The 27,223-nt window shown below is 40.7% G+C and overlaps 1 protein-coding gene across 5 annotated transcripts in view; it reads left to right on the top strand.

The window, feature by feature from the left end:
- The window catches only part of LOC128874722 (PH and SEC7 domain-containing protein), a 48,553-nt gene extending 21,701 nt beyond the window's left edge, over positions 1-26,852 (top strand). Inside the window, exons 1-14 of one of the 5 annotated variants that reach the window (XM_054119737.1) lie at positions 3,739-3,932; positions 7,218-7,284; positions 9,804-9,857; positions 16,240-16,612; positions 16,693-17,890; positions 18,318-18,553; positions 18,640-18,833; positions 18,925-19,117; positions 19,238-19,407; positions 19,490-19,706; positions 19,908-20,052; positions 20,462-20,605; positions 21,008-21,183; positions 21,279-26,852. In XM_054119737.1, the coding sequence (XP_053975712.1) occupies positions 3,765-3,932; positions 7,218-7,284; positions 9,804-9,857; positions 16,240-16,612; positions 16,693-17,890; positions 18,318-18,553; positions 18,640-18,833; positions 18,925-19,117; positions 19,238-19,407; positions 19,490-19,706; positions 19,908-20,052; positions 20,462-20,605; positions 21,008-21,183; positions 21,279-21,297 (3,354 nt within the window). In that variant the 5' untranslated portion in view covers positions 3,739-3,764 and the 3' untranslated portion in view covers positions 21,298-26,852. The other 4 variants (XM_054119736.1, XM_054119734.1, XM_054119735.1 and 1 more) reach the window with 4 other exon arrangements.
- The last annotated feature ends 371 nt before the right edge of the window (positions 26,853-27,223 follow it).

Below are 27,223 nucleotides of genomic sequence, written 5' to 3'. Positions count from 1 at the left end.
ATAAAGTTCGATCGTTAAAAAATCAAATTAATAAAAATACAGTTTGCTTTTCGTTACCGAATACAGATACGCATCTTTTATCTATAACTTTCGGCCTAAAAAATCGTCTCTGTACCTTAAGGGGGTGACATTCACGAAGTTTGGAAGCCACTAAAGTAGAGGGTGCATCGACACGCATGTGTGTGCACGCGTGCATCACGCATGGATAGCGTTCGGTGACCGGTACGTGACGAGAATGACACGGCGAACCTGTCGGTCGACTATGGCGGTGGTGGCACGCGTGCACGGAACCCACTCGATCACCGAACACGTGACCGCGATCGGTATCAATTATCGCACGTGCACGCATCCTGACCCGAAACATGCGATATTTATCTCGTTTCAAGCTCCACCAGTAAAAGCAAAATATTTTACCGGACGAATAAATAGACACCTCTGCGTGAAAGAATCGGGTTACGTAACCCCGCGTCACGATGCCCAAAGACGCGACCAGATTGCATCGGGGTTCCGTTTAATACCCGTCTTTGGCTAGAGATATTCCAGCTTTGTATTCCTCGAAGATTCGCGAACCCGAGCCCCGGCGTTAGTCGCGCTCAAAAGCGGCCAAGAAAAGATGGCAGGGAAAATAATGGAGTGTTTGCCCTCTTTTGCTTCTCTTTTTTCGTCCCCTCCATTACGATTCGTGGCGGGATCCATTTTTGCGAAGCCAAGAAGTTCTCTCGCCGCGCTTGTGCGCGTTCGTCTCGATGCTTTGCTCGTCTCGACGACGGATACGTTTACCAGGGATCGGATCGATATCGAGACGTCGACAAGAAATATGGAAATTCGTTGGGCTGGCTAGACGCTGGCAAGAAATAATGTAAATTCGATCTCAGCCCGGCGAATAAAACGGGAGACACCTTACGTCTGCTGCCTGGTTCCCTTAATTTCGCGTGCAAATGTTCCCTCGACAAGAACTGGGAATTGCAATATCGGTGAACCTGCAAATGACAGACGTCGGATTAAATCTTTTACCGAAAATTAAGGACCGAAATGTACGTATTATTGTATTAGGTTGTCCCAAAAGTTTCTTTCGTTTTATTAATAATTAATTCGTACACAATATTTTATGTTTTATGTTACATTACAAAATTCTGTACGATTCATTTCGCTCCGTTACTGTTACAGCAACAATGTCTAAGAAATTAGATCGTCTATTTGTAGAAACACTGCCACAGAAAATCATTGAATGCAACTCACGAAAGAAACTTTCAGGACAACCTCTGATAGATTGCGGTAGGAATAACCAGTGCAGAATCTTTTCGGTTCTGTTCGCCTTGCATTTTGCATATTTTGTTGACACATTGATACAGACGCTCTTCTCCGTAACAACGTCGCCTTTAAATGACCGAATGCGTAGATTTGCATTGGCGGTGGTTCAGAAGATTCCAAGGTCGTTTGAAGAGCACAAGGAAGACTACAAACTTGAAAGTAAGCTTCGACTACGTCGACCCGTTTTCGATACCTCGATCGATCGTGTCGATAAATCTGTTCCTCTCGATGGTTAAAAGCTCGATGACGAATCGATGCGGCTGACTCACTCCAGCGCCGCCTAGAATTGGAAATTTTGTTTTCTTTCGAGCCGTGTCGCGTCTCCCGTGACAGGAATACTATATTTATCAGTAGATCATGCGCAATAGTGGCCGCAGCTTTTTCGCTGGGAATTTATGTAACTTGTATACGGTGTGTGATAACCATGTCACGAAGTACAGTGATTCGCAGTCGAAACAGAGATTTCAGAATTGCGAAATGTAGCATTTTGTTGCGTTGAAGTACCAACCTTCGTAGTAATTCAAACACACAGATTCGACATTTGGTTTTGTAACTATATTATTTTATAAATAAGTGGCAAGTTACAGTAATCATGCGATTAGAGTGCTTCTGTATCTGCTTGTCGTTCAAGTTCCGAAGAATCGAAACTAAAGTTTAAGGGTTACGAGGTTGATAGGCGACCTTGGAAAGCCAAGCGAGAGATGGAACGTTATTCAATGGTCGGAAATGGTTCGTCAATGGCGGTTAACCTAACGGCTCTTATTACGCAAAAGAGTCGACTGTTACGATTACGGTGTTACGTACGAAAACGTGCTTCAAATATTATAATATTTGCAACCGTTGCAGGATAGTGCCACGAATAGCGTTACGAGAATCAATCGTGCTCCATTGTAACGAAATTATTGATGCACTTGTGCCTAATGAAATTTCATCCCATCCATTGTGTTCCCTTAATGGCTGCCACCTGGATCGATTTCTTTAATAAGAACGAGAAGACTCTGACGCTTTCAATCTCCTTTGATACTTATTTCATTTTTGCTTATTAAGGATTTCGTGCAATTTTAAATGTTCTTAAATTATCACACTGAATTTATAGATTCAATAATTGATTCTTCTTCTTCTTCTTGTTCTTCTTCTTTTTTTTTTTTCTTTCTTTAACTTTGCTCACAGATAAGTATATTACGTGACCATACAGATATACATATCTGTATATATATATATCTGACTCTGATGTATAGAATATTTCAAGCTCTACCGAATTCGCATTCAGATAGCAAAGGAGATTCCTGTGAAGAACGACAGCCCTGTAGGAACTTCAATTCCGGAAACTCGGTCTTGCGCACCGACGAGTACCGCGAATAATCGTAAATTAATCTGGCGATCCAATATCCGTGTAACGGAGGATTAAAAATCGCACGGGGGGAAAAAATTTTTTCCAGAAAATATTTACGCATAGAATAAAAACCAGTCAAGTTTTTAGTGTTTATTTATCCGAGTGCGAAGTTGGATGCACCGAGTACAACGCTTGAGAGAAAGCGAACAGAGTACTCGTTATCCTCTAACGATGATTAAAAGAAAAATTCAAAAGACAACAAATTGAATGGAATAATTATTAACTTATACAGGGTGTACGTGTTCGAAATGTTGCGAAGCATTTTTTTCCCATGCGTCGAATATCCCCAAATTGAGATGGATCGACGTTAGGGACGTTTTTGTGCCGGACGATGGACAGAAAGCAGTTTCAATTAAAGCTGATTGTCAGGTGCCAATTAACCGTACGATCCCGTCGGTGCCCGAACGCATAATGTTCTGGACGTATCGCTTTTCCACGGTGCCATTGACGAATCCGGTTTGGAACGGGCCATTGGCTACTGACACGCAGCGCCTAAATCGCTGCAGCGTTTTAATCGGACAGGAAGTCTTCGTTTCGGACTGACAATTACGCGACGTACGGCACTGACCACGTTACACGAAATCGACGGATCGTTTCGAACTTTGTTTCGTCCCTGAAAAATCGAATTGGGGAATTTCGTCCGAATATTCTACCAGAGATGGGCAAAAATATAGGAAATGAACTTTTCTAAATTAGAATTACGAATGTATGAATAGAGAGTTCACAGAATTATTTTCTACTAGAGAAACACTGCTTAGGAAGCCATAATTTTTCTTCTTCGTCGCTTCCTACTGTATGCATAAGCGTTCTTTCGTGTCTAGCGGAACTTTTGCAACACGGACGCGTCGTTTGTCAACACGCGAGGCTAGGGCGTCGCGGCATTTGTCCCAGGGTGCGTTACACGTGACGATACAACCAGTTGGACAACAGCCCGATGAAAGTCAATGTCACGACGGACAAAAATACGAGCGTTCGGCTGCCAGCAAGACACCGTCTGAATTCTAAACCGTGACCGAGATTCTCGATCAGTCGCATATCGCGCATTCGGCCACGGTGGTCGATGTGCCGTGTTCCTGAATTCTCGGCTGCGTCGCATAGCGTTGCGACGTGCCTTTCGCAAATGCCCAATTTCGCGTACTGTCTATTGTGTTGTTGCCGGCCCCTTGATCGATACTTGTCGAGACGCGGCGACAGATTCGATTACGTCGACTATGTTCCCCTCTGTCAGGTGAAAACACTTTGTCCAGCGTTCGCCTCTCTAACAAACGACGCTGACTAATTTCGTTACCTCGACATTTTCATCGTTTCGTCCATTTATTTTATAATAAACAACAAAAATTGATGGTCACCTAATACAGTTTTGTTTACGTTTGACGATGACACGAACGTTTCACCGTGGCGCTTTCCATTTCAAGCGTTTATTTCATTGTTTTTTTAAGCGAACACGTCGACAGGTAGTTACGAGATAACTCGTAATTTGCATTAATGCCTAGGACGGCTATTGCGAGTTATCTCGTAATTTGTTTACTTGCCGTATATCGTAACTATAAATGTAACGAATAGCTTTAGGCGAGAAGAAGAAAATCAAGGTTGGCTAACATCGACAGAAAATTCATTAATAAACGATTACAAATGTTGGATATTTGAATTCAGAAAATATCTTTTTTAAAGAACACATTCTATATTCTACACGTTCTCTGTAATTAAGCTTTTAATAATATAAATTAAGCTGGCGTTTTAGTCCGGATCCCTGAGAAGTATCGTGGCAGTCAACGTGTCGAGGAATTCTTATTTTTCCCATTTTCTATTTCCGCTGTTAAATCATATTTTTGCACACTAGAGAGGTCGTTTTTTCCCCCCTCGCACACGAGCCGACTATTGCGTGACTGCTCGAGGTGAATGCCAACGTGTTCATCGTGCAATTAGTTATCCATGAGAGCAACTTATAATGTAACGTAAATCCTGTACGCGTGAAGAATTGCTTGAATTTATACAGGGTGATACACTCGAGATAACCAATACTTGAGACACACAACGTCCTTTTATATCGCACATAATTTACTTTTTATCAAATTATGCGTTTCTTAACTTTATAATTACAAATGTTTCGTGAACATATTCTTATTCCTTTTGTTTTCACATTTATCTCTGTTTTATTATTATTATTGATATTAGACACAACGAAACGAACGTTTTAGGATATAGTTTATCGGGACTATAAATACGAGTAATATATTATTACCAGCAATTTATCGTTCCATTCGTTATTTGAAATTACTACCTTGGCTTACGTTCATTTTATCCGCAGAGGAAAAATAGGCCGCACGAAAGTTGAATGGCTTCGAGGAGAGCAAAAGTTGGATCAAACGAAACGTTCCTAGCTGGAGGCGTTTCGGAGATTTGAAAGTAGCCATTGTTTCTCTAAATGGGTATATATATTCCTCCTAACGGGGCTAGGACATTGTTCTGAACGCCAATCACTGTAAATCTGTCCCCGAAGACAATATAAACGCCTGATAATCGTACCATTAGTCGTAATTAGACTGCTGATTTTTATGTGCGCACAGAATACTCTATAGAAAGGTAATACAAACAAATATTGAAAGTAAAATTCGCAGAGTAAAATAAATTCCTATGAAATATTACAAATGGTATTACGATAATATATGAAACGAATGTTTGGACTTTAAAGGGGTTCACGAATTTATTCGTAGCACTCTCACGAAGTTACAATGAAAAATCGTCCACAAAACGAAACAACGAAATGGGTAGTTAGGGGCACGAATTAAATTCGATAAAAGCACGCGATTGCAGATACACGGCATTCTAATTGCACGACCAACCGTGCCCAGAAACCGGCCTGGATTAACTGGAACCTTCGTTTCCACCGACTGGCCAAACTTCTTCGATGAAATTATTTCGTAACCCGACTCAATTCGATTTCAGACTTTCACAACGCGCCACTATCGTTTACTTGAACTTTCTACGGTGACCACGCCCGACGTCATTTCCGTTAAGCTTATCAGAACAAACATCACACCGTTACAATTATCAACACTAATTATATCAGGTGTAAACATTAATTCTGCGCCTTTATGTTCAATCATTTATGACTGTAGATTAAGTAAAAATATTGGGCTGTCTGGAAAGTCCATGTCGATTTTTAGTAGACGGTACAGCTCTGAATATATCGGAATGACTGAAAACAAATAACATGTATACGCTCCTTGAAAGATGGAAAGGCTGTGGAACAAAATGGTACATGTATCATTCAATAAATACATGTATGTATATTATATGCCTTTGAAGTTTTCTTAAAAATAGCCACGAACTTTCCGGACAACCCAATATTTACCCTCCATTTCGTAAGGTGCTCGGGTTAAACAGGCCACCTAGTATATTAAACCTTTAAACTCTTCACGAGGGACCAGATTTAATTCGAATTTTGCTACCAAACGACTCCCCACTTGTATCTTTCGTTTACTCGAGTCTGCCCCCTAGATCAATTTCAATTCCTCCCGCTGGTCAAGTCGAGTTGTCTCAATAACACCAATTGGATCCATTAAACGTCCGAAATCTTGATGGTATTGTTAGAGCCAGGCTTGTTCCATGCAGAAATATCGACGCTCGCCGAAATGGCATTCTCTTCTTGGAAGAGCGCCGGTTCAATTACTCCGTTGGTAAATGGATATTCGTGTATCCCCGACGCTGTCGAGTTACTGGCCCGACCAGCGTGTTTACAGCGAAATTTCGGACCCCTGGATTTGCCTCTCTGACCCGCTTAGGGCGAAATCTATTACGGAACGCATCGACGCGCACAGAGGCGCATCCTCAAAATTGATTTACGTGCGGTGGGCTCACCGTGACAGCGAATTTAACGCCAGGCGTTTCGTTTCTCTTTCTCCGTTGAAAAAGGGAGAACTGAAACCGATCTAATCTAAAATTAGAATTGAAACTAATCTAACCGAAATTATCCCTAAAAACGAACAACGAGAAACTTGGTATTTGGCTTCCCAATGTGGTTTATCACGATCTTTGTTGGAATGCAACGATTGGTACTTTCGGGTCTTGAGGAAAATGGTCTGTCTTTCCTTAAAGCAGAAAGAGGGGTGGAGTTCTAGCAGGGACAGAAAGCGACGATCCTCAGTCCGTCGAAATAAGTGAAGCGGTACGGGTCGTCGTGAATTTCGGACACCTTTCCTTTAACATTCTCATATATGTTGTAATCCTTTAGAAAATAGAGTTTATAAAAATACAATTCTAACTAATACAATTCTAATCTTTATAACGATGTTGGATCGTATTTGTTGCAAGTCCCAGGGGGATGAACGAGGTATAAGTTTGATGGAACTGATTATCGAACGAATCGGTAGCCTCTGTTCGAGTTCCATTACGCGGTCGAATCGCGTGAAGCGGAGAACAAACAGCCTCTCCGCGGCAATTCGCCATCCTCGACCAATTGATCCTTTTGCGGAGTGCGTTTTCATAGAAACGGTGTCTGTTGGTTTTGCAGGTCGAGGCCGGTGACGTCATACTCAGGGTGGACGAAGTCGATGTCAACCGATTCAGTACTAAAGAAGGTAAGAGTAAGAAGACCGACCTGCTTTAACCGTGATATAACGCACCGTGCAAGTGCGCTCGTTTCTCTCTTTTGCCACCCCCTGCATCTGTTCGAGGTATCGCCTTTTTGTTCTCGATATGTTCCGTTCAAAGAGATTATATAGAAGAAGATGCAATCTTAGATTCCATCTTAAAAAAAGGTTCTCTATAATCTCTTTGTATTCGTTATTATTTATTACGAATAGCATCTCTTATTCTTAAGTTGTCTATGTAGATCTAGGGAATCTAGCGAAAAATTGTCACGACGCGACGCTCGTTTCCTTCCTCGTTGCTCGTTTGTCCTGTTGGCGTAATTCTCAATTTTTCGTTTAACTCACATGGAAATTTAGTAAAATTTGGCGAGATACAGAATGGCCATCGAAATTGAACTGGATAACACAAAAGAGAATCGAATACGTAAGAAATTGAATTGCTTCTTCCGACGAGTCACAACTTCTTCTCTTTGCATCTAATCTTCGTATTCAATTTTCCAACCTCTCGATCCTTCGTGTGTCCATTCGATCTGCAGTTAGGTGAACTTTCATTGTACACTAGGGTAATAATAATCATTTAATTCTACTCTGTAGAAACTCTGCTCGAGTTCCTGTGAAAAAAAAAAATCTCTGTTCGATAGATTTAAGTGGGAATCGAGTTGAGAACGATAGCGAATAACGGGAACCGAAGGAAGCGAGGAAAAAAGTCTTGCGTTTGCGTTTTTATTTAAAGTGCGAAAGGAAAGTTTACATCCTTATTACACTGTGATGCACTATTTGTAACATTTCTTACAACTTGTATGATTTTCTTGTTCTCATCCATCCATTCCTTTATCATTCTTTACATTTTATTTTAAACTTTCGTCCTTCCATACTTGGTCTCTATTTTATTTCTTCATTAAATTATTTACATTTAAAAAAGAAAATATCTTTCCTTTTGTTTAATATGCATCATTCGTTCTTATTTGTTTACACTCATTCTCAGGATTGGGATGTCAGGTTTTTTGTTATACTTAATTCTAATATTATACATACTCGGTTAATATCATTTGCAAGCCGAGCCTGCCTTTATTAAAACTCGGTTAGACTTTTCATATATTCTTTGTATTTTGTAACATTTGTGTAAACCTATTCAAAAACGAAACATCATATAAATTATTATATATCTCTTCATAACGTACTTTTCCTTTTACTATTATAAATCATATTATAACATATGATTTTTTCTTTTTCTTTATCATACATTTACTTTGGATATATCTTGTTCTTTGTACTTTGCTCATATTTTATTTATGTTTAACGGAAAAAAGTCTCCGTTCAGGAGTTCGTCGCAGCTTGTTTCGTCTGCTCGAAGTAACGGTTCCCCAATGAAAGGGAGAGCAAGGGGTGTTTTCCCTGAGCGATACGGAGAACTCGAGTTTTCTAAACGAATTTTCTTCGTTACGATGACGCACACGAAACATGTTATATTCGCTCGGGAACCCCCCGGGCTCATCAGCACTCGGAAGCACGAATTTTCTGACGCGCAAAATGGTACGCTTGATTGGCCGCGTTACCGCGGCCGTGGCGGATCAAATGAAACGACCCTTGGTTAATTTTATATCGACAATGCAATTACTCCTTTCGCGGATCCGCTTTGAGCTCGATTTACGACGAAATGAAATGAAGCGCCACGCGAGACCGAGTTCAACGTGCTCTCCCAGACGTAAATATTCTGACACCTGGTAATATTTTCAATAATCGTCCGCTGATGATCGTATCGCACTTTTGTACCGTGTACTTTTTGGAATATTTTGAGAAAATTCTATTTTCTGTCGTTCTATTTTGTATATTACAGTATCTATGATCTTGTTATTATGCAAATGTATAAAGATATAAAATATGAAAAATAAGATACACGTTGGAACATTTGAAAGACAAAATATAGTTTAATGTACAGTTTCTGTTCTTCATCTGTATGTGTTCTATGTATGAAAATACTATACAACTGCTTATCGTGCATTCTATATATTTGTACACCGAGTTCCGTTGATAACTGTGAAATGACATAGAGAACGACTGGCAGAAAATCCACCTCCGTGTATAGGAAGAAAGGTCAGGAAGAGAAATATTCCATTTTAGGGAAGTTCATTGCGAAGCTACGGGATCTGCGTTTCCGTCCGAAACGATTAACCTTTCGCTAAAATTGCGGACCAAACGTGGCTCTTTTTCTCCCTCGGAGAGTCCAAAGGTAATCCAAATCTGCCTCCTTAATCCTCGATGGTAACATCCAGCCTGACCTATCTCAACTGCGACGGTACGTCTCTGAATAACGTGGCTGCGACCAAGCGACATCTCGGTACGCGGTAATTCCCATTCCAGTCGGTTTTCTATCCACTTTCGCCAGTAGCTGGTCGGAGCTTAGTTCTCTTTTCTCGGCGGTGCACACTTTCTCCCTCTTTTACGCTCTATTCCGTCGCTCTTACTTTTCGTCTCCTCTATTCTCACCGCTTCGTTTTGTGTTTCAGTGCTGAAATGTCTGCGGCTCTCGTCGGACCCTGTCACCCTGAAGCTACGAAGGGGTAAGTGAAGTGCGCTGGCAAATTCTCTTATTCGCCTAAAGAGACTGAGACTGTTCGCGGGGGGGGGGGGTCATCGTCGACGCCTACGGGGTCGTTCAAATATGGCGTCGCGCGAGATTTATATTCTGTTTTGCCCAAAGAGATTATGTAGTAGACGCAATAGAGTAGACAAGCCAGTTGAGAAAGTATAAAGTAAGAGAAGAAGGATCGAGTGCGCTATCGCCCTTCTCTAACAACGCATGCGCGGTTAAGAAACTTTGGGAGAGAAGCGTTGCTTCGATAACCTTTGGTCAGCGTCAGATGACCCCCTTGATTCCATTCACTTCTCCCACAAAGTCGTAACATTCTGGTGCACACGCAAACTGAGACAGAAACAGAGATACTCTCTCCATTTATAGAGACTTACTTAGAGAGGTCAGGTTTGTTTGAAAATTCGAAGTGACCGATCCGATACGGTAGGACAGAAAATAAAAATGTTAAAACAAGATTTTGGACAATTTGTCACCGAATGTTCGTCGAATAAATAGCAAGTTTCGATGTTGAGCTCATTTGCTATTTGTTAGGTAAAAGTGCTAATTATAATTAGACCACAAGTGTTAGTTAGCTCCCTTTGTTCTAGATACAGCGAACATTTCTCTTTTCGTTTATCACATTTAAGAAACGAATCGAGCAAGAACACCATCGATAGAAATTACGAATTAATCTCTTCTGCATAATATTTCCTCCGGATGATAGATTTTTTCTTTTATTTGCTAATTAATTTTTACGCTCGCGACACGCTTGGTCCCATCGCTATTAGCACCGTGATCGGTGAAAGTACGGAGAGGAAAATCGAAAGAAGTATGGGGACACGACCGACTGGTGTACCTTGCATTCTCAACGGTGCTTGCATTCCATCGATAACCGTCGTGCAATCGATGTCGCGTGGGCGGTGAATTTCTTGGGCGGTTTTTTTCGAAAGCTGGGAACGCCTCGAGTCAGAGATTCTTTCGTCGCTGTACGTGGGAGAATCATATACCTGTAATACATAATAATAAGAAAAAATGTAACTACCAAACTTCCGTAGCACAGAATCATTTTCCACGCCTGCTACCTCCATTCTAATTCCGTAAAACCCGTATCTCCGGGCGTTTATTTTGGAGGGGTCACCCGGCGAATAATTGTATTCACGTTATCACACAACGATATTTCGGTACTGGATTTTGCTGGAACGATTCGATTCGTTCACGTCGAATTACACTTCCGCGCAAGTTGAGCCATTCACTGTAAATACTCGGGACTTGCAGTATCAGCGGACACCTGGCCGTGTTGCGTGAGTAGAATCATTGTGTAAACTCGCCGCGGGGCCAGATACAAACGGGCGTTTACAGAACCGTCGTGTGTCTGGCCGATTTACACCGGATTATCGTTATCACTGCACGAGCACCTTGAATTCATTCGACGGCCCTCTTCCCCGCGCCGGGAGAGGCCTGGTGTCTCTCTCCCGTCTAATGAAGTTCGAAACGTTGAACAACCTGCTGACCCCGTTAAATAATTACTCCATCAGTTTAACGAACGAGGGGGACAAACTTGCGACACGACTCGACGACGTGAATCTCGATGAACGGTGAAATCTACTCGGGGACTGTTTACGAATTCGTCTTTTCGCGCGGTCGACTCCTAGTTTCGCGAATTATACATGAGAATCTCGACGAGAGACCTTCGGAAATTTTATTTTATTATTTGTCCAAGTGTAACTTCTTATTTTTTATATGATGGTATATATTTGACGAAGTAGAGGAAAGAAGGATATTTTTGAAAAACTATTTCTTAACGTAATTCTTGAAATTTTGATCGAAGTACAGATTTACTTTTTCATATAAAAGAATGTATCTTTTGTCTATGTACATGTTTGTTTTCTTAAATATAAAAAAAAAAAAAACAGTCTTTCATAAGATAACACAATTTTCCTAATACCCTTTTTCCCCCTCATTTAAAAATCGCTAGTTCCATCGTTAAGTCTCCTGCAGAAGTAAGGAAGAAAGGACGTTTCCTTAATAAATGGAAATCGCGGCACAGCAACAGTAGGAAGGAAAACGGAGTGTCGTTTGGAAAATTGGTGCTTAATGCGCGTAATATGGAGAACGTGTAGTTAACATATTATCGATTGTCGGTACCGCTAATCGGCTTTTCTCCGGGTAGCGGCGTTCAGTGACCGAACGTCGACTAATTGGCTTTTCTCAGTTGTGTGCGAACGGGATTCGCGGTGTCGGGGAAAGCGACGTATCGATTTAAAACGTGCATCGAATTGCGACCGAGAGTTGCCGGGTGATTTAGTATGCACAAAGTGAAAAACGGGCAAATACAAACGATTTCGCTTTACCAACCGTTTATTTATGTAGAGACGACCGTGAGCCTCGTTAGAAATAAATTGCTGTTTCCTGTTCGCGAAAAACCGATCCAACGAAACGGTCATTCGATGCATCAACTTCGTCTTCGGTCCCCTCGAATATTTAATAACGATTATTCTCGGAACGTAAACGGTATGCAAACGACGAAGTTACGTTTCAGGGTACTCTTGTATATTAATTTGCATACGGAATGCGCGTTACATAATTCGAAGGACGTTGGAGATGCGTTGTCTTCACTCATCTCTAATGTACATTGTTGTAACAACTGGGAATTACTTGGGTGCGAGAAATTCCGATTATTCCGAGGATAAATTCCCAAAAATAAAAATACCTTTTCTTTGCGGAACGCGTAAAACGTTATTCTACGTTAAACTTATCACTATCGTTGTATTCTGTCTAATAAATTACTTTCCAATGTTGCCCGTCGAGCCGACCACTTAGCATAAAATACAAAGATGAAAGTTTTCGCGTTGAAGTGAATCGTCGTCCCGTACAAGTCTATACCATGAAAGGTAAACTAATTGCAGCCCGCGGTGTTGATTAATGACTTCGCGCCGGCGAGGTAATTTAATGACACAATGGCTGATTCGCTTTGGCCTTTTTTACCTGCAGCTGCAGGCCACTGTGGTCGACGAGTTTCTCGAGGACCCTAATCACAGGAGATAAGGTCGTGATGGTTTAATCGTCCTAGGAAAATTGACCGATCGACCCAAAACAGGCAGTGGTTGCAACTGTGAAAATTAACGAGGAAAGTTCGTCCATTTAAAAGTTAAATAGAAAATTGCGAAGTTCGCGGAAATATAGATAACCTAATGGTAATAAATTAAATTTCCTTTCTTTTTTTCAAATGACGACCAAGGGTTGAAAATAACTCTTTCAAAGAAATTGCGAAGTTTTAATACTTGCGCAGTTTCATTGAAATCTGCACCTGACAGGTTTACGATGATATCCCCGCGAGTTTGCCGATGACGTAAATTGATAACTCTTAACGGACAGGCAGTAAAAGGACTGTGCGATCGGCGATAAACGTAAAACAATTAATCGACGATTAATTCTGTCAAATATTGACAGGAGGCTCGGTACAGATACAGATACTGCTGTAATATCAATATTTCTTTTTACATCGCAGTGAAGGAATTTAATTACTTAACAAGTGACTAATATTTGGTAACAAACATTCATTGAATTCAGTAACACGTATAATTTCTATTATTAATTCTGATGCGCATATTCTGGACCATCGCCACATTTTAATATCAATAATGTTTCCATCGAATGGAAATCCGATATTAAGCCACCTGGGCTAGCGATATAGATAATTTGAATTTTATTAATAATAGTGGATAGTAATTTCGGTAGCTGCAGGGAATATTAAGAGCAATATTAAGAGAATTAACACTAAATTATAGATGGTGTCTATTACTTGTAAAAGTTTTATCGTTTTCTGTCCTTATTTCACCCTGGGGTATCGAAATACATAGGCACGGGCCTGACGCACGAATCAATTTCCGTTTAATCATTTTACCGCGCTCGATAATCAGTATCGAGATAATTGATCTTCCGCGATGCCTATTACTTTCATTCTAATATAATGCTCGCATTCAGAGTGCTAACGACTTCCTCTTACCAATTACGCAAATTACATAGCAAAACCGTAAATTACAATAAATTCTACATTATGATCCAATCGTCGTACATCATCGAAGGGGGAAAAGACGAGAATATTTTTCAGCTTATTATTCATTTACGCCATCAACCACTTTTTTTATTATAAAAATAATTGGTCTTCCTTATCACAGCTTGCTCAAAAAGTTCCATTGTCCCCTTACAAATTAATTACCGACAAAGTCTCCTTAAATATTAACGCAGTAAATACAATTGCGGTATTCGCACGTTCTCGAAGTCAGAAATAAAGGTCTGAAATAAAAATCTAAATACGCGTTCGAATAAATATTCTATATTTGTCCCCGCGCGTTGGTCAAATTCAACGTCCAGCTTTCCAATAACATTTTGCTCGTCCTCTGTCGAACGTGCCATCAAAACACGCTAGTCGAAACGTAAACATGCGACGGCTCGTTCGAGGCTGCACATTTTCCAAGACCGAATCAAGCCCGTTACGTCGTTGCCTCGTCGCATATTCCTGTAGACCGTGAGCAATCAATGACTCACTCTGATAGAAAATTGTTTGTTATCTGAACGTTTGATCGTTGGCTCGTGCGCTTAATTGCACGCCCTCGACACTCTCCCTTTTTTTCCAAGCACGCGTGAACAACGACGGTGGCAAACCGTCGCTTTAACCCTCCCCCCGACGACGTCGCAAACCAAGGTAAGAAGAGCGTCACTTCGAGCATAACGACGCTGACGGTTTTCTATGGGTTATTATCGCGCAATTCTATTATTACTATCAGGTTCAAGAGCGACTATACGCGTCCGGCGTATTCTATCATTAGATCTTACTCGCGCGAGAGTTCAGTCACCAGTTGAACAGCGTTGTTTGTATTGCTAGCGTTAGAATCAATTCTCGACTTACAGTCTGATACTTGAAAAAATGTTTCCGATTTCAATTTTGTTCGGAGACAATTGGAGACTATGTTTGTAACCTCGTCGCGGGTCCGGGACTCACGAGTAGTAAGACCACCTGACATACCCTGTTTTTAACGAATCGAAGGAAAACGATTGTCTATTATTTATGGGAGCATTACGCGTCCTAGACGCAACTGTCGAGCACGTACATCGAGAACAGTCTAAAACAGAATGGGTCGTTTTAAGGGAGAACGGTCGAAGGTGCGTTCTCGTTGCAAGATCGTAAAAGTCGCAGCATCATTGGTCGGTGGCACAACGTAAACGTCGGCCATTGGTCGTCGTGTCGGTCAACAAATGTCTCGCACAGGGCTGATCACAGAGTTACTAGCACCCTGGTTCAACTCATCTACCAAGTGAACATAAATTTATAGATAATATTGGTCGTTGTTGTGATCAATCAGTATATAGTTTTATAGTTTTCGAGATTAGGTTGCATTCAATTGACATCATTCGATTCATAGGAAATTATTATTGTAGGCCATGACTCGTTGCGTTATTTGTTTAATGTACAAGTAAAATTCATGAAAATTGCGCAAAAGAATTTATATGAACTGCTTCGTGAAAGCGCCCCGTCGTGTCCACGCGTAGAGCCGTCCCTGGCCACGCGACGGTTCGTGCATTATTGGTCGGGCTTCTTCGTCGTTTTCCGTCGGCCGTAAATCGCATTCGGTGACCAAGAGCCGTTCTCATGGGAATCGAACCTGCTTTCCTCGCCCTCGCGTCTTCCTGGCCGCTTGTGTTTCCCGTTGGAAGTCAACCCCCCAGGGTTCCGCGATGCGGAAAGTTTTCTTTGGGCGGCTTTGGCTCGCTGCGCGCGCTTTGAAGTCCTCCACGCGCCGGCAATAAATTTTCCTCGCCACGTAGAACGAAACAGCCGCAGCGGCGGCTTTTTAATCAGACCTCGCGCATAGCCGAAAGACCTGTCCCAGTTACTCCTTTCTGCTCGCTGAAAATACACTCGCTCTGCCAGCGCGTTCTCTCGCTCTCTCGTTGGCCATGGCAGGTTTTGCGCCCACCTCGCGGAGAGATGCAATGAGATTGGCACACGGGAACGAGAGACGGCGCCTTCCGCGCCGGAAGACTTTTGTCTTAAAAATACAAACGTTTCTCGACGCTGTCTCTCTACCCGCATTAACGAAAGGAGGCATTCGTGAATAGGGTCGCGCGACTTTCCCAGATATGAGACGGTTCAAGAGAAATAGTCGATGAAATTTGAAGGATCATTCCAACTGTTTCGCAGAGATCGATTTTTCTTTATATCGAGATCGAATCTTTATAAAAATTACTTCTCTGTTTCACGAATCGTTATATTAATAATGTCGAGTCAATTTATCGCTACGTTCTATATCGACGATTTAAAGAAATTCTCTTTACCGATTCCAGATAAGATAACGTGGTTATTTCCCCAGATCCAGCAATAAAAGCGCACGTGCGTCGTTTGTTAACGCCTGGGCAGCCGGTGTGCGACGAAACGGACTCGTCGAAGATCTCGCACGAGGTGACGACCCTCGCTAGTAATCCCAGGGCCGTGACGTCAGGGAACGGGGAGAAAACGGAATCTAGGAAGCCTGGAACCCCAGAATTGCCAGGTGGCTCGCCCCAGGAACCGACTGGAGCGACGCAATATGCGACCAGAAGCAACGGTTCCTACAGCGATGCTTCCGGTTCCTCCGAGCTGGAGGCGCTTCTTCCACCCGTCGTCGACAGCTTCAAGGAGGAAGAACGAGCCCAATGGGAGCCTCTGTCTGGCGATAAGTTCACCAGACAGAAGAACACGCCTAGGTATGTGCGAACGAACTTTTGGATTTGATATTTACTAAAAATCTTGAAGGGAATAGATCTAAAGTAAACACTGGTTTTAGGTTCGAAGCGTATATGATGACTGGCGACCTGATGTTGAACCTGTCGCGTACCCAGCAGAGCAGCGGCCTGTTACCGAAACATCAGAAGAAGGTCGACTCGCTTAGGTACAACAATCATCACACCCACCATCACCATAATCACCACAATCACCACCATCATAACTCGGTACCCACCAGTCCTAACGAGATGCTGGGCCATCACCGTGCTTACAAGTGCACCGGTTCGAATTCGGCCAGCACCTCACCGGTGGGGATCAGCAAACGCGAGAACAGCCAATGCCCGGGTCAGAGCGACTCTAACAAACCGAACGCCGCGAGTTTCGGTTACTCGAGCGGTTTCGTGCGCACCTCGCGCTCCGAGGATCATTTGCAATTCCAAAAGGACCCGTCGATGAGCGCGGTGGACATTGACATTGACGACGACGTCACGTCCAGCTTGAACACCCTGTTGGACACGCGGCCGGACAGCGGCCAGGGTCTGTCCAGCGAGCGGATCGTCTGGACGTACAACGCCCCTGTTAGCTCGCCGTCCGCCTCGGAGCGCACCTCGTGCTGCCAAAATGGCAGCTCGTCGCAATCCTCGTCGAGTAGCTCCTCGACGGAGGGCACTAGTCCCCAGAGATCCTTATCGCCTGCCTCCCCTACCTCGGTCTCGTCCTCCGTCATGTCCTCCAATTCTGGATCCCGTAGGTTCCCACCGCCGGTCCCCACGGGCGCCACCGCGACCGCCCTGGGCCCATCCGGCGACGGGACCGCCTCCTCGGCCTCCGGGCTTCATCCCACCAACGGTGACCTCAGTCAGTCAGAGGCAATCAGCAACATGTCCAGTCCCGACTACAACGACGAGGAGACTATGGACATACTCAGTGCCCGCGATATCATGATGGTCAGTGATCCAAGTGACAGTGACTCGACGATACTGGCCAGCGAGCCGCCCCAGAGGAGGCTCAAGAACGCCTCGCAGTCGTCCAACGCGTACGCGACCGCGCAGGACGCTACCGAGCACAGGATAGTGATACAGGTGAAAGGACCGGACAAGGACGCGACGTCCGCGAGGAACACCAGCCCCAGGCAGAACAGACGACGCGGGAACCCCAGCAACGTCGACTTGGTGCCCACCTCCACTGCTCAAGGCACCGCGCAACGGACCTCCGTCACCGCTGCTGGAAGTGTTACCCCTGAATTCGTTGGATATCAGGTAGCTCCACGGAATCAATTCTTGAGATTTTTATTTGATTACATCAAGTCCTGCAAGCTTTGACATAATTTGGCATGGTTGAGGGCCCGACCGAACTACCCTGCTCCGAACAAAATCAATTGGGGACGCTCAAGGCCACTCAGGATCTCCCCTTACTATGTCGTTTACCTACTCCCCACCATTCCAGTTAAGCTACTCCTACGCTATCTGTCGCCCCTTTGCTCAACCCTCCGCAGAGTCTCTGTCTCCTAAACAAAGACGCAGGCCTGCATCGTGTAAAATTAGAAATCCCCATGCAACGTTGCTCACAGTAAGGGGATGCGGGCTTGAGCACCCAGTTGAGTTTTGATTCACCTAAATCACGCTAGATTTGTACAGTTAATTGAAAGATCAAGGACAGCTTCTTATTCTTGAATATACATCCCAGGAGTTGAAGGAGAGCGAGGACGAGAAGGAGGCATTGAATATCTGCAACTACGACGAGAGGCACAGCGGCGCGTCGCCTCCTCAATCTGCCGACGAAGAGAGCGACATCGAGAGCTTGCACAGCTTCCATTACAGTCCAAAAGCAGTGGACTTGCCGTCAGCGGTTCGATTGGCCAAGAGGCTGTACTCGTTGGACGGGTTCAAGAAGTCTGATGTCTCCAGACACCTTAGCAAAAAGTATGCGATATTCTTAATTAATAAAACATCATCGTCCTTGAAATTGTTACGTTTCTATAAAGTTGATTGCACGTTTTGGATTCTAGCAACGACTTTAGTAGAGCGGTAGCCGAAGAATACTTGAGATACTTCAACTTCGAACGGGACACGCTGGACGTGGCTCTCAGAAAGTTCCTTGCCCAGTTCTCTCTGACAGGCGAGACCCAAGAGAGAGAAAGGGTTCTTGTACATTTCTCCAAGAGATTTCTCGACTGCAACCCGGGCGCATTCAATTCGCAGGGTAAGCCTCCTCGTTATCACAAGTACCTAACAGCCATACCTGCAGCTATATAAGCGTCAACAATCATTCGTGAATGAAATTGACATTTCAGACGCTGTTCACACCTTAACTTGTGCTATAATGCTGCTCAACACGGATCTACACGGTCAAAATATCGGCAGGAAAATGTCGTGTAATGAATTTATCGAAAACCTCTCGGAATTGAACGACGGTGACAATTTTCCCAGGGAGGTCCTCAAGCAGCTTTACAATGCTATCAAATCGTTCCCCTTGGAATGGGCCTTGTAAGTTATATTCAAGCATTCATTTACAAATAATTCATTAAAAACGAGTGAGTTTTATTGTATACTTATATACATTTATTTATGTCAAGTGTTTATTAACCATTCATATTGCTTGTTTAGAGACGAAGAAGGGGATGAAACAGCGAACCAAGCAATTCAGCAAGGTGATGTTCCAGCGATATCTGGAACTGGCAATCCATTTCTCGACGTGCCAAATGTTACGGGTGCTACGGAGTTCAAGAAGGGTTACGTTATGCGGAAATGTTGCTACGACTCCAACGGAAAGAAAAGTAATTCGTTCTTGCCACACAATAAGATCTCATAAATAGAAAAGGCAAAGGCCTTCTTAAACACGGTGACTTCTTTTTTCAGCACCGTTTGGGAAACGAGGCTGGAAGATGTATTATTGTACGCTGCGAGAACTTGTATTATATTTGCACAAAGACGAGCATGGCTTCCGTAACGATAGTTTGCACAACGCGATACGCATTCATCATGCGTTGGCGACGAAGGCGTCGGACTACACGAAAAAACAACACGTATTCAGGTTACAGACTGCCGATCAGGCGGAGTATCTCTTCCAAACGAGGTGAGTGCTGCTTCAAAAGTCTTGATAAGTGAATCACTAGACTAGGTAATTCCAAAGAACTACAACACTGTTACCCAAAAGTTAGGACACCCTTTGACCTTAGCATCTGTGAGAGAAGGTAAATTAATTTTAAAGGTGGAAGGGTGGTTTCGAACTTTTGAGCCTTAGTGTGTATGAGTTGAAAGCTGACACAATTTTCAGTGATTCCAAAGAACTACAATCATGGATCGACACGATCAATTTCGTGTGCGCGAGTTTTTCCTGCCAACCGTTAGCAGGCGCTGTGGGCTCACAACGAAAATTTCAGCGACCACTGCTCCCCTGCAGCCACACGAAATTATCTCCTGTGAGTAGCATCACCAGATAGAACACGGTAAAAAGTAGTGGCGCATTATACCTTCATCAATTAAGCTTCCAAATTTAAATAGATGCCTTTTCTGCAAATAGGATAATGCGCCACTGTTGTTTAGAAACGATTTTGACCGCGGGCACGCAACGAATATAATCTGTTTTCATTGTTTCTTTATTTACAAGCCTTCCTCTACTATCCCTGAAGCCAACTTCGTTCTCTAAGTTCTCATATCTTCGAAACGGAATACAGCATTGAAAACAGAGATTATCCCCTTTTGGACACGAGATTAGAAAACCATCGTACAGAATCTAGTATATGTGTATAGCCATCCGGTTATCCCGCGTGTTTCTACCTTCCCAAGTGTTTAACTGACGGTTTCTTGGATTTTTGATCGTGTTGTCAGAGAGAACAGTTACGGGACCACGAGGAAAGGGTTAGCAAATTAGAAGCTGAACTGGAGGAGCACAGGCGGCATCCACCCGAAAGAGGGGCGAAAGCTCTCGCTGTACAGAACTATAAGGAAAAGGATGCCTACTTGCATCACGAGGTAAATGGACTCTTGCAAATTTCCATAATAATAAAGTTGTGGTACTAGTAAATCATAATGTGATTTAAAGTATCACGCAAAGTATTTTCATCCGCTCGAAATGTATTACCTAACGTTAAAGAATGAAAAAAGTAAAACCATGAAGAATAAGAGAACACCATACTTTCACTGCGGTGCACCTTATATTTCTTCATTCTTGACCCGTTACGTAACTTCGTAACGTCGTAGAGCTGTAACGCGTACTGAAATTTTCTTGAAACTCTTCTCGCCTTCTGTGGTCGAAGAGAAAAAGGAAATGTCTGAACAATCAATAAAGTTTTATGTTTAAATACCAACGCAAGCAATTGATAAGTAAGTAAGTTGTTGCAGATCCTCGTTAATTTCATGTTTCGTGTGTTACAGTTGAAAAGGTACAAAACGTACGCGTACTTGCTACGATCGAGGCTGGCATTTACAGAGGTGGAGCCATCATTGGTGGAGAGCAGTATCGGTGAAGTGGACGAAGGAAGCGGGGCTCTGCTGAATTCCGAGGTGGCGTTAGTGCCACCACCTGTTCCCGATCGGCCAGCCATAAATAGGTACAGTTACAGGGCTGCCATTTACAACCGTAATCTGCTAAACGGTCAGGACTACGGCGGGGACATTGGTTGACGTGTGATGGGTGTCTTTTCAGCATGTGTGGTCTAGTCTGACCTGCATACGCAGGCAGAATCATCAGCTGAAATTTGGAAGAAATATTAACGAAAACCTAACGATGTATTCGACGCATCACTTGTTAAGTACTGTACTTTACCGTACCGTGTACTCACATTCTCTTTTAATATATTTAATCGTGATTTATCAGCGGCCATTAAAAAAACCGGTAGTGGTAGCATTCGTACAGCGCTATAGCACAGCAGCATTACTCGATCTTTCCATTGTATTCTCTTGTAACGGTTTTACTTTCTATAATTTCTTTATTTTTTTTTTTTTAATTCGATTTATATTCATCGTCGCTCAAGTATCACATTTTTCGATAAGTTTTTATAACGATTCATCCCATGGAACATTATTCAAACCGAAAGTTGGTGTTCTAAGCGCATACCGGTTATAACAAACTGGTGATTGGGTCAGGGTTCTTACACCTAACGCAGTATAGTGTAAATGGTTCACTAATTATACCCAGTAGATTGTTAAAGCGTCTAAAAGAAAAAGACTTGACAAGGCCCGATTAAAAGACTCGTGCCTTGACCGAAGATAAGACCAGTTACGTATAGAACAATTCCGCTAGCCAAAGGAGAAGGTGTTCGAACGTTGACTAACATCGTAAGAGAATGGACATAACTTTAACCGTCATTCAATTAATCCCAATATAAGGCTACGTGTATAAAAACAGTAACAAAACGTATGTTCATTAAAAAAAATAACTCACGACTACAGTTTTTAACGATCGAATCGCTCTTAAACGTATTGTAAAATCTGATTTTTTTCTGTATTAACAGAGTGTAATTTCAATAGTGAAATTCTTCATGCGACAGAGAAAACTTGTCAAATTCATTGCAACATAGTGTCTAATTAATGTTATGCGTCAATCATCATCTGTAACGATACTTTGTTGCTATACCAAACTGTGTCTGTCTTCGTACAAAAAATATCTTACTCGAGCATCCTTTCATGCTTTATGGTTTCTGCTTTATGTTCGCTGCTAATGTTTTAACAACATATACTCGACTAGTTCGTGTTGTATCGCAGGATTGGTGGTTTTAAGGTAACGTTCGCTTCTTTTGCTACTGTATGGAATTCATTGAGAGCGAATATGGGTGCATCTGGTTTTTTTATGTTTGAGTGCTACGGACTAATTCAAGCGTAACAGACTGTTATCGAAAACTCCACGATAACTGCAACTTCCAGACCTAATTCGTCAGTGTTGTCTCCAAGGGACTAGACTGTTCATAATGTGCACAGGTTGTTGGAACTTAACAGGGCGAGGAAATTGAATTTATTTTTGTTATAATGTACTCTAATTGGAAGATACCTATTATGATATGTTTATGGTTGTACAGTGGTTATACTGTTGGCAGTTTGAACATTTATAACAATATAACCGAACTTGTGTGCAACTACTACGTATATTGTACTAAGTGTAACAAAATTTAAATACATTATTGGAAAGCGAAATTAAAACAAATATATCTCAATTTCCTTGCAATCTGTAAAACCACCATATAATCTATACATATTATATCAAGACTGTGGGTGGCTAATAATTATGATTTATTTTGGACTTTATGTATCATTAAAAAATTATTTTGAAGTGAAGATTTTTAAAAATATAGTTTATCAACGTCAGAGTGTAACGTAACAGACGGAGAGTGATATTTTACAAAACTTTACACGACGAATTCCAAAGTACCTTTATGTTTATTGTTGAGTATTTATTTAATAGTTATCACGATGCACGTGAAGGTTGAATTAGAATCGTTGAATAGATGTCTTGTTTCTATCCTTTACGATGAAATTAATTAAGTTCGGTGTCACGATGTTTTAATTTCGTTGTTGGCTTGCAACGAAGACGATTACGCTAATAGTTGAGCTATGTTACGGAAGTTAAGACTGGATAAAAAAAAATATATATATATATTACGCGCATATTTAAATTCGTTTACGGCACTGTCAAATTGTGTATCAGCCACTTTACAAGTGTAGATGTACAATATATTTTTATATTTGGTATATTTGTCATTGTGGATCTATTTCCATTTTATCTGCGTCCTGGATTTATATGTGTTGCAATCTGTCGATGGTTCCAGGTGGCGAATCTTATCCTTTGCGAAGATGTTGAACCATCGAGTCGTTTGTACGTTTGTTCTGTGATCGCGTTGTCTTTGCGTTCTGTAAATTGGTTGATACGTCAACGAGTAAAAAAAGCGTCTCACTCGGTAGTTTAGTTGAACGAAAGGTTAGTTCGCAAAAGGAAGGAACGACTCTTTCGTTTCTTATAAAAATAAAAATTAAATATCGCAGATAGGACTACGTAGGCCTCACCTTACTCTAATCACTGTTCTGACATTACGTTTAGATGCATAACGGTAGCATTTATCGATTACTCTAGCCTTTTTAAAAACGACTATAAAGTATCGTATATATATATACATGTATGTATATACTGTGTACATATATACAAATATATGTATATATATATACGTATAATTATTCTTGCATAAAAGTATTACGTAATAAGTCAAATGCTTTATCAAACGTTACGACAAATTTTTGAAGGAAGTGTGACGATTATATTCAGAACTTTAAACAAAGAGAGAGTTCGATGTTTTTATTCCTGTCAGAATAAAAACTTTCATACCGTTTTTACTTAATAAAATATAATTCTTTGATACTATTTAATTTGTGTTTGATATACGAGGGATATTGAAGTATTTGTTTCGAAGCGATTAGCCGAGGGTTTTTTATTCATTAATTTTCTAGATCATTTTTTTTTAACGATTTAAAAATTGAATGAAAGGCTTAATACACTGAAATAGAAGAGCGTTTGTAAGTATTACATAATTATTTTATGCCAAAATGTTCTAAATCTAATAAAACGACACAGTGTACTCTTGGGAATCCAATAATCAGGAACCTGCTAATTTCTTTCCTTTCGGTTTTAAGAGTCAATCAAAACCGACGATTTTTCAGTGGCTAATAGAATGAAGTTTATCTAGCGGTTATAGTACAACTTTTTTGTATTATAAATTTGCAAGTATCTTCTTAGAGCAGACGTTAAACGAATCTGTTTGTTGACTAGTCGAATTAGCGTTATTAGACATGGTTCCTGTAAATCATGTTGCTGCTCAGTATCTAAGAGTCTATATATATATATATTAATTTAAAACGTGTACTGGTAAATATATTTCATTACTTTTGTATTTCGATTGTAGCTAGTTGTGCTTCGATTCTCCGTTTACTATTTTTATTAATGCCATCCTTTTGTATCGTTCTCGAGAAGTCGTTCGCTACATCTAATCATAGTGTACACTAGACCCCCTGTACATAAAACTGTATTATATGTGGATAATATAAACAATTATTATAAACTATATAATGCTAATGGCAATAAAGATAAACAGTCTCCAGATTACATAGATTCACAAGTTTCATATGCGAATCCCAAAGTTTCAGATACCAGTAGGTACTCTTCTAACGTATATGCACTTGCATTTGGTTTGATGGAAGTTGCATGCAACACGTTCATACATATCGTTAGACGTTTAGCGTAATATGCACGAATGCCTACAGTTCTGTATACTCTATGCACATTAATTTGATGATTCTATGTACACTATTTATTATTTTATCACTTACTTTTTAGCAGTTTAAGTAAAATTCATGGTAATTATAATTACGTTAATAATCACAAACAATAGAAATAAACCTCTATTTTTCATTTGGTATGATTGCTTGAAGTTCCTTTGCAATTTTACGACTAACACAAACTATTTAGAATCGCATGAAACACGAATATCGCGCACTAAAATTACTTTTTTTAATTATTATTTCTACTTCAGTGTCTAATTTCTATTGCCAGATTTTCAGCTGCGGACAATGTTGTACAAATAAGCATGGTACTACACTGTCACACGTTAATACAATTGCAATTACGTATAACCAGAACTTGGTGTAATTATGAAATATCATTTAACAAAAATTTTAAGTTCAATCAAAACTTGGTGGTATATTTTATTATGTAGATTATACCTTTTCAAGCTCTTTGTGAACATAAATTGCCCAGACAACATTTTAATTTAAAAATATATTTCTGTTAAACATTAATACATTTTTCTAAAAGTACTGTTTACAAAGAGTGGAGATGTATAAGCTATTGTAAAGACAAATTGATCAACTCCGAACTGAATTGTCTCCTACAACAATGCTTTTAAATTCAGAAGCGAAATGTGAACATATTGAAGCTTCTCTTGCATTATGAACCGTTATTAAATAATTATATAATGATTGTATTAATTTATTGCATGCAACAGGATTGAGGCAGTGTCATCGTGAACGAAGTCGGCAGATCATCGTCGAAACTGTTTCAACGTGCATCGAAGTTACAATGCACAAGTTTCATGGGTGAAAATTTGTTGGAAGATTTTCATTTCTTAGGACATTTTATTCTTATATACATATGTCACATCGATAAACATCCGTTTTTCTTTGTTGAAAAAGTGAAAACGGTACGTCACGTTAAAAGTATTGTCAATTGAAAATTCGTCATGATTATTTCTTCGAATTAACCCCAAAAGAGATTTCGAATTTAAGGTATTTTTCTAGTGTTTTCTTTAGATGAATCATTTAATGCTCGTCAAGTTATCTAACGAAATAAAATTACCATGAGATTATCGTTAAATAATATTATTATAACTTAATTTTCAAAGTGAGACATGCTTCGAGATGTAAGTTACAAAGTGATACGTAATGTTCTCGGTTGAAGACGATCTAACGAAGAAACGATATTTTCCAGTTGGTCTTTTTGCGAAAAGAGCAGCTCGAAAATTTGTTCGAAGAAATCTACTAAGCTACTCGAAGGTTTAATATTACATTAAGGAATTATTGTAAGATAATTTCACACAAATATGATGCTACAACTATGAAATTCAGTAAACCTGTGAAGCTGAGGACGAAACCGCATGAATTGCAGAAAGTGTAATTATCTAAAATGCAAAAGTATTTGTTGACATGTTAGTTAAAAATACTCGATAAGTCCTCGCTATAGATTGATTGTGTTAGAGATAATATAAAGTATACGATCGAGATCAATGTGTATGTTTAGAGCAGCAGTGTCGATCACGTATCAGTTTTGTGGAGCTGTTTTTATAGTGAAGATTTACAAACGCGTTAATTATTGTCCGAATCATCATAGTACACAGGTGTGTGCGTGTGTGTGTTCTCCTTTTTTTTTTAAGCGTTGTACCTTGTTTTCGTACTTATTTACGCTTAAGGTGATAATTAATTTCTTAATTGTACATAAGTTATTGTAACGTTAGCTCGCCTTTACAATTATATTCTGCATAAATGCCAAAGAATTGCATTTAAAATACATTTGCAATGTATTTTTTACTCGCATTTACGTTCGTATATTCATCATTATTACATTATTTGCTTTTTTGATACTTTGTAATGTATTGCTCTCTCTGTCTCTGTCGGTTCATCTCAATTTGTATAATTGAATTTGTCGAAGACTTAGTAGAATTTATTCTGTATAAACACAAACTAATCACGACGCGTCCTTATAGTTGATGAAACCATTGTACATATTGTTTTAAGTTTTTGAATTCCTTATACTAACCGAAAACTCAAAGACCGTCTATGTACTTTCCTGTACATGCGATATATTCCTTTGTAAATATTACTTTACAACTATGAAAATAAAATTGTGAACATGAATTACTTTCATTTTTCTACATCCACGTTATTAGAACATAAGTTATTAATTCACAGACCACTGTGAAAGTCTCAAATTTTACTCAAAATCCTGCTAAGGAATATAAATATAAATATATTTTTATTTATAATATTAGTATAGTTCAGTAGGTATAATAGGGGATTTTAGTACTAGTGGCGCCATCGGTGGGAAAACGCTCAAGT

Source organism: Hylaeus volcanicus, chromosome 4 (genome assembly GCF_026283585.1).
Source record: "Hylaeus volcanicus isolate JK05 chromosome 4, UHH_iyHylVolc1.0_haploid, whole genome shotgun sequence".
NCBI lineage: Eukaryota > Metazoa > Arthropoda > Insecta > Hymenoptera > Colletidae > Hylaeus > Hylaeus volcanicus.
Note: the sequence above shows the minus strand (reverse complement) of the source record. Positions and strands in the feature narration are given on the sequence as shown.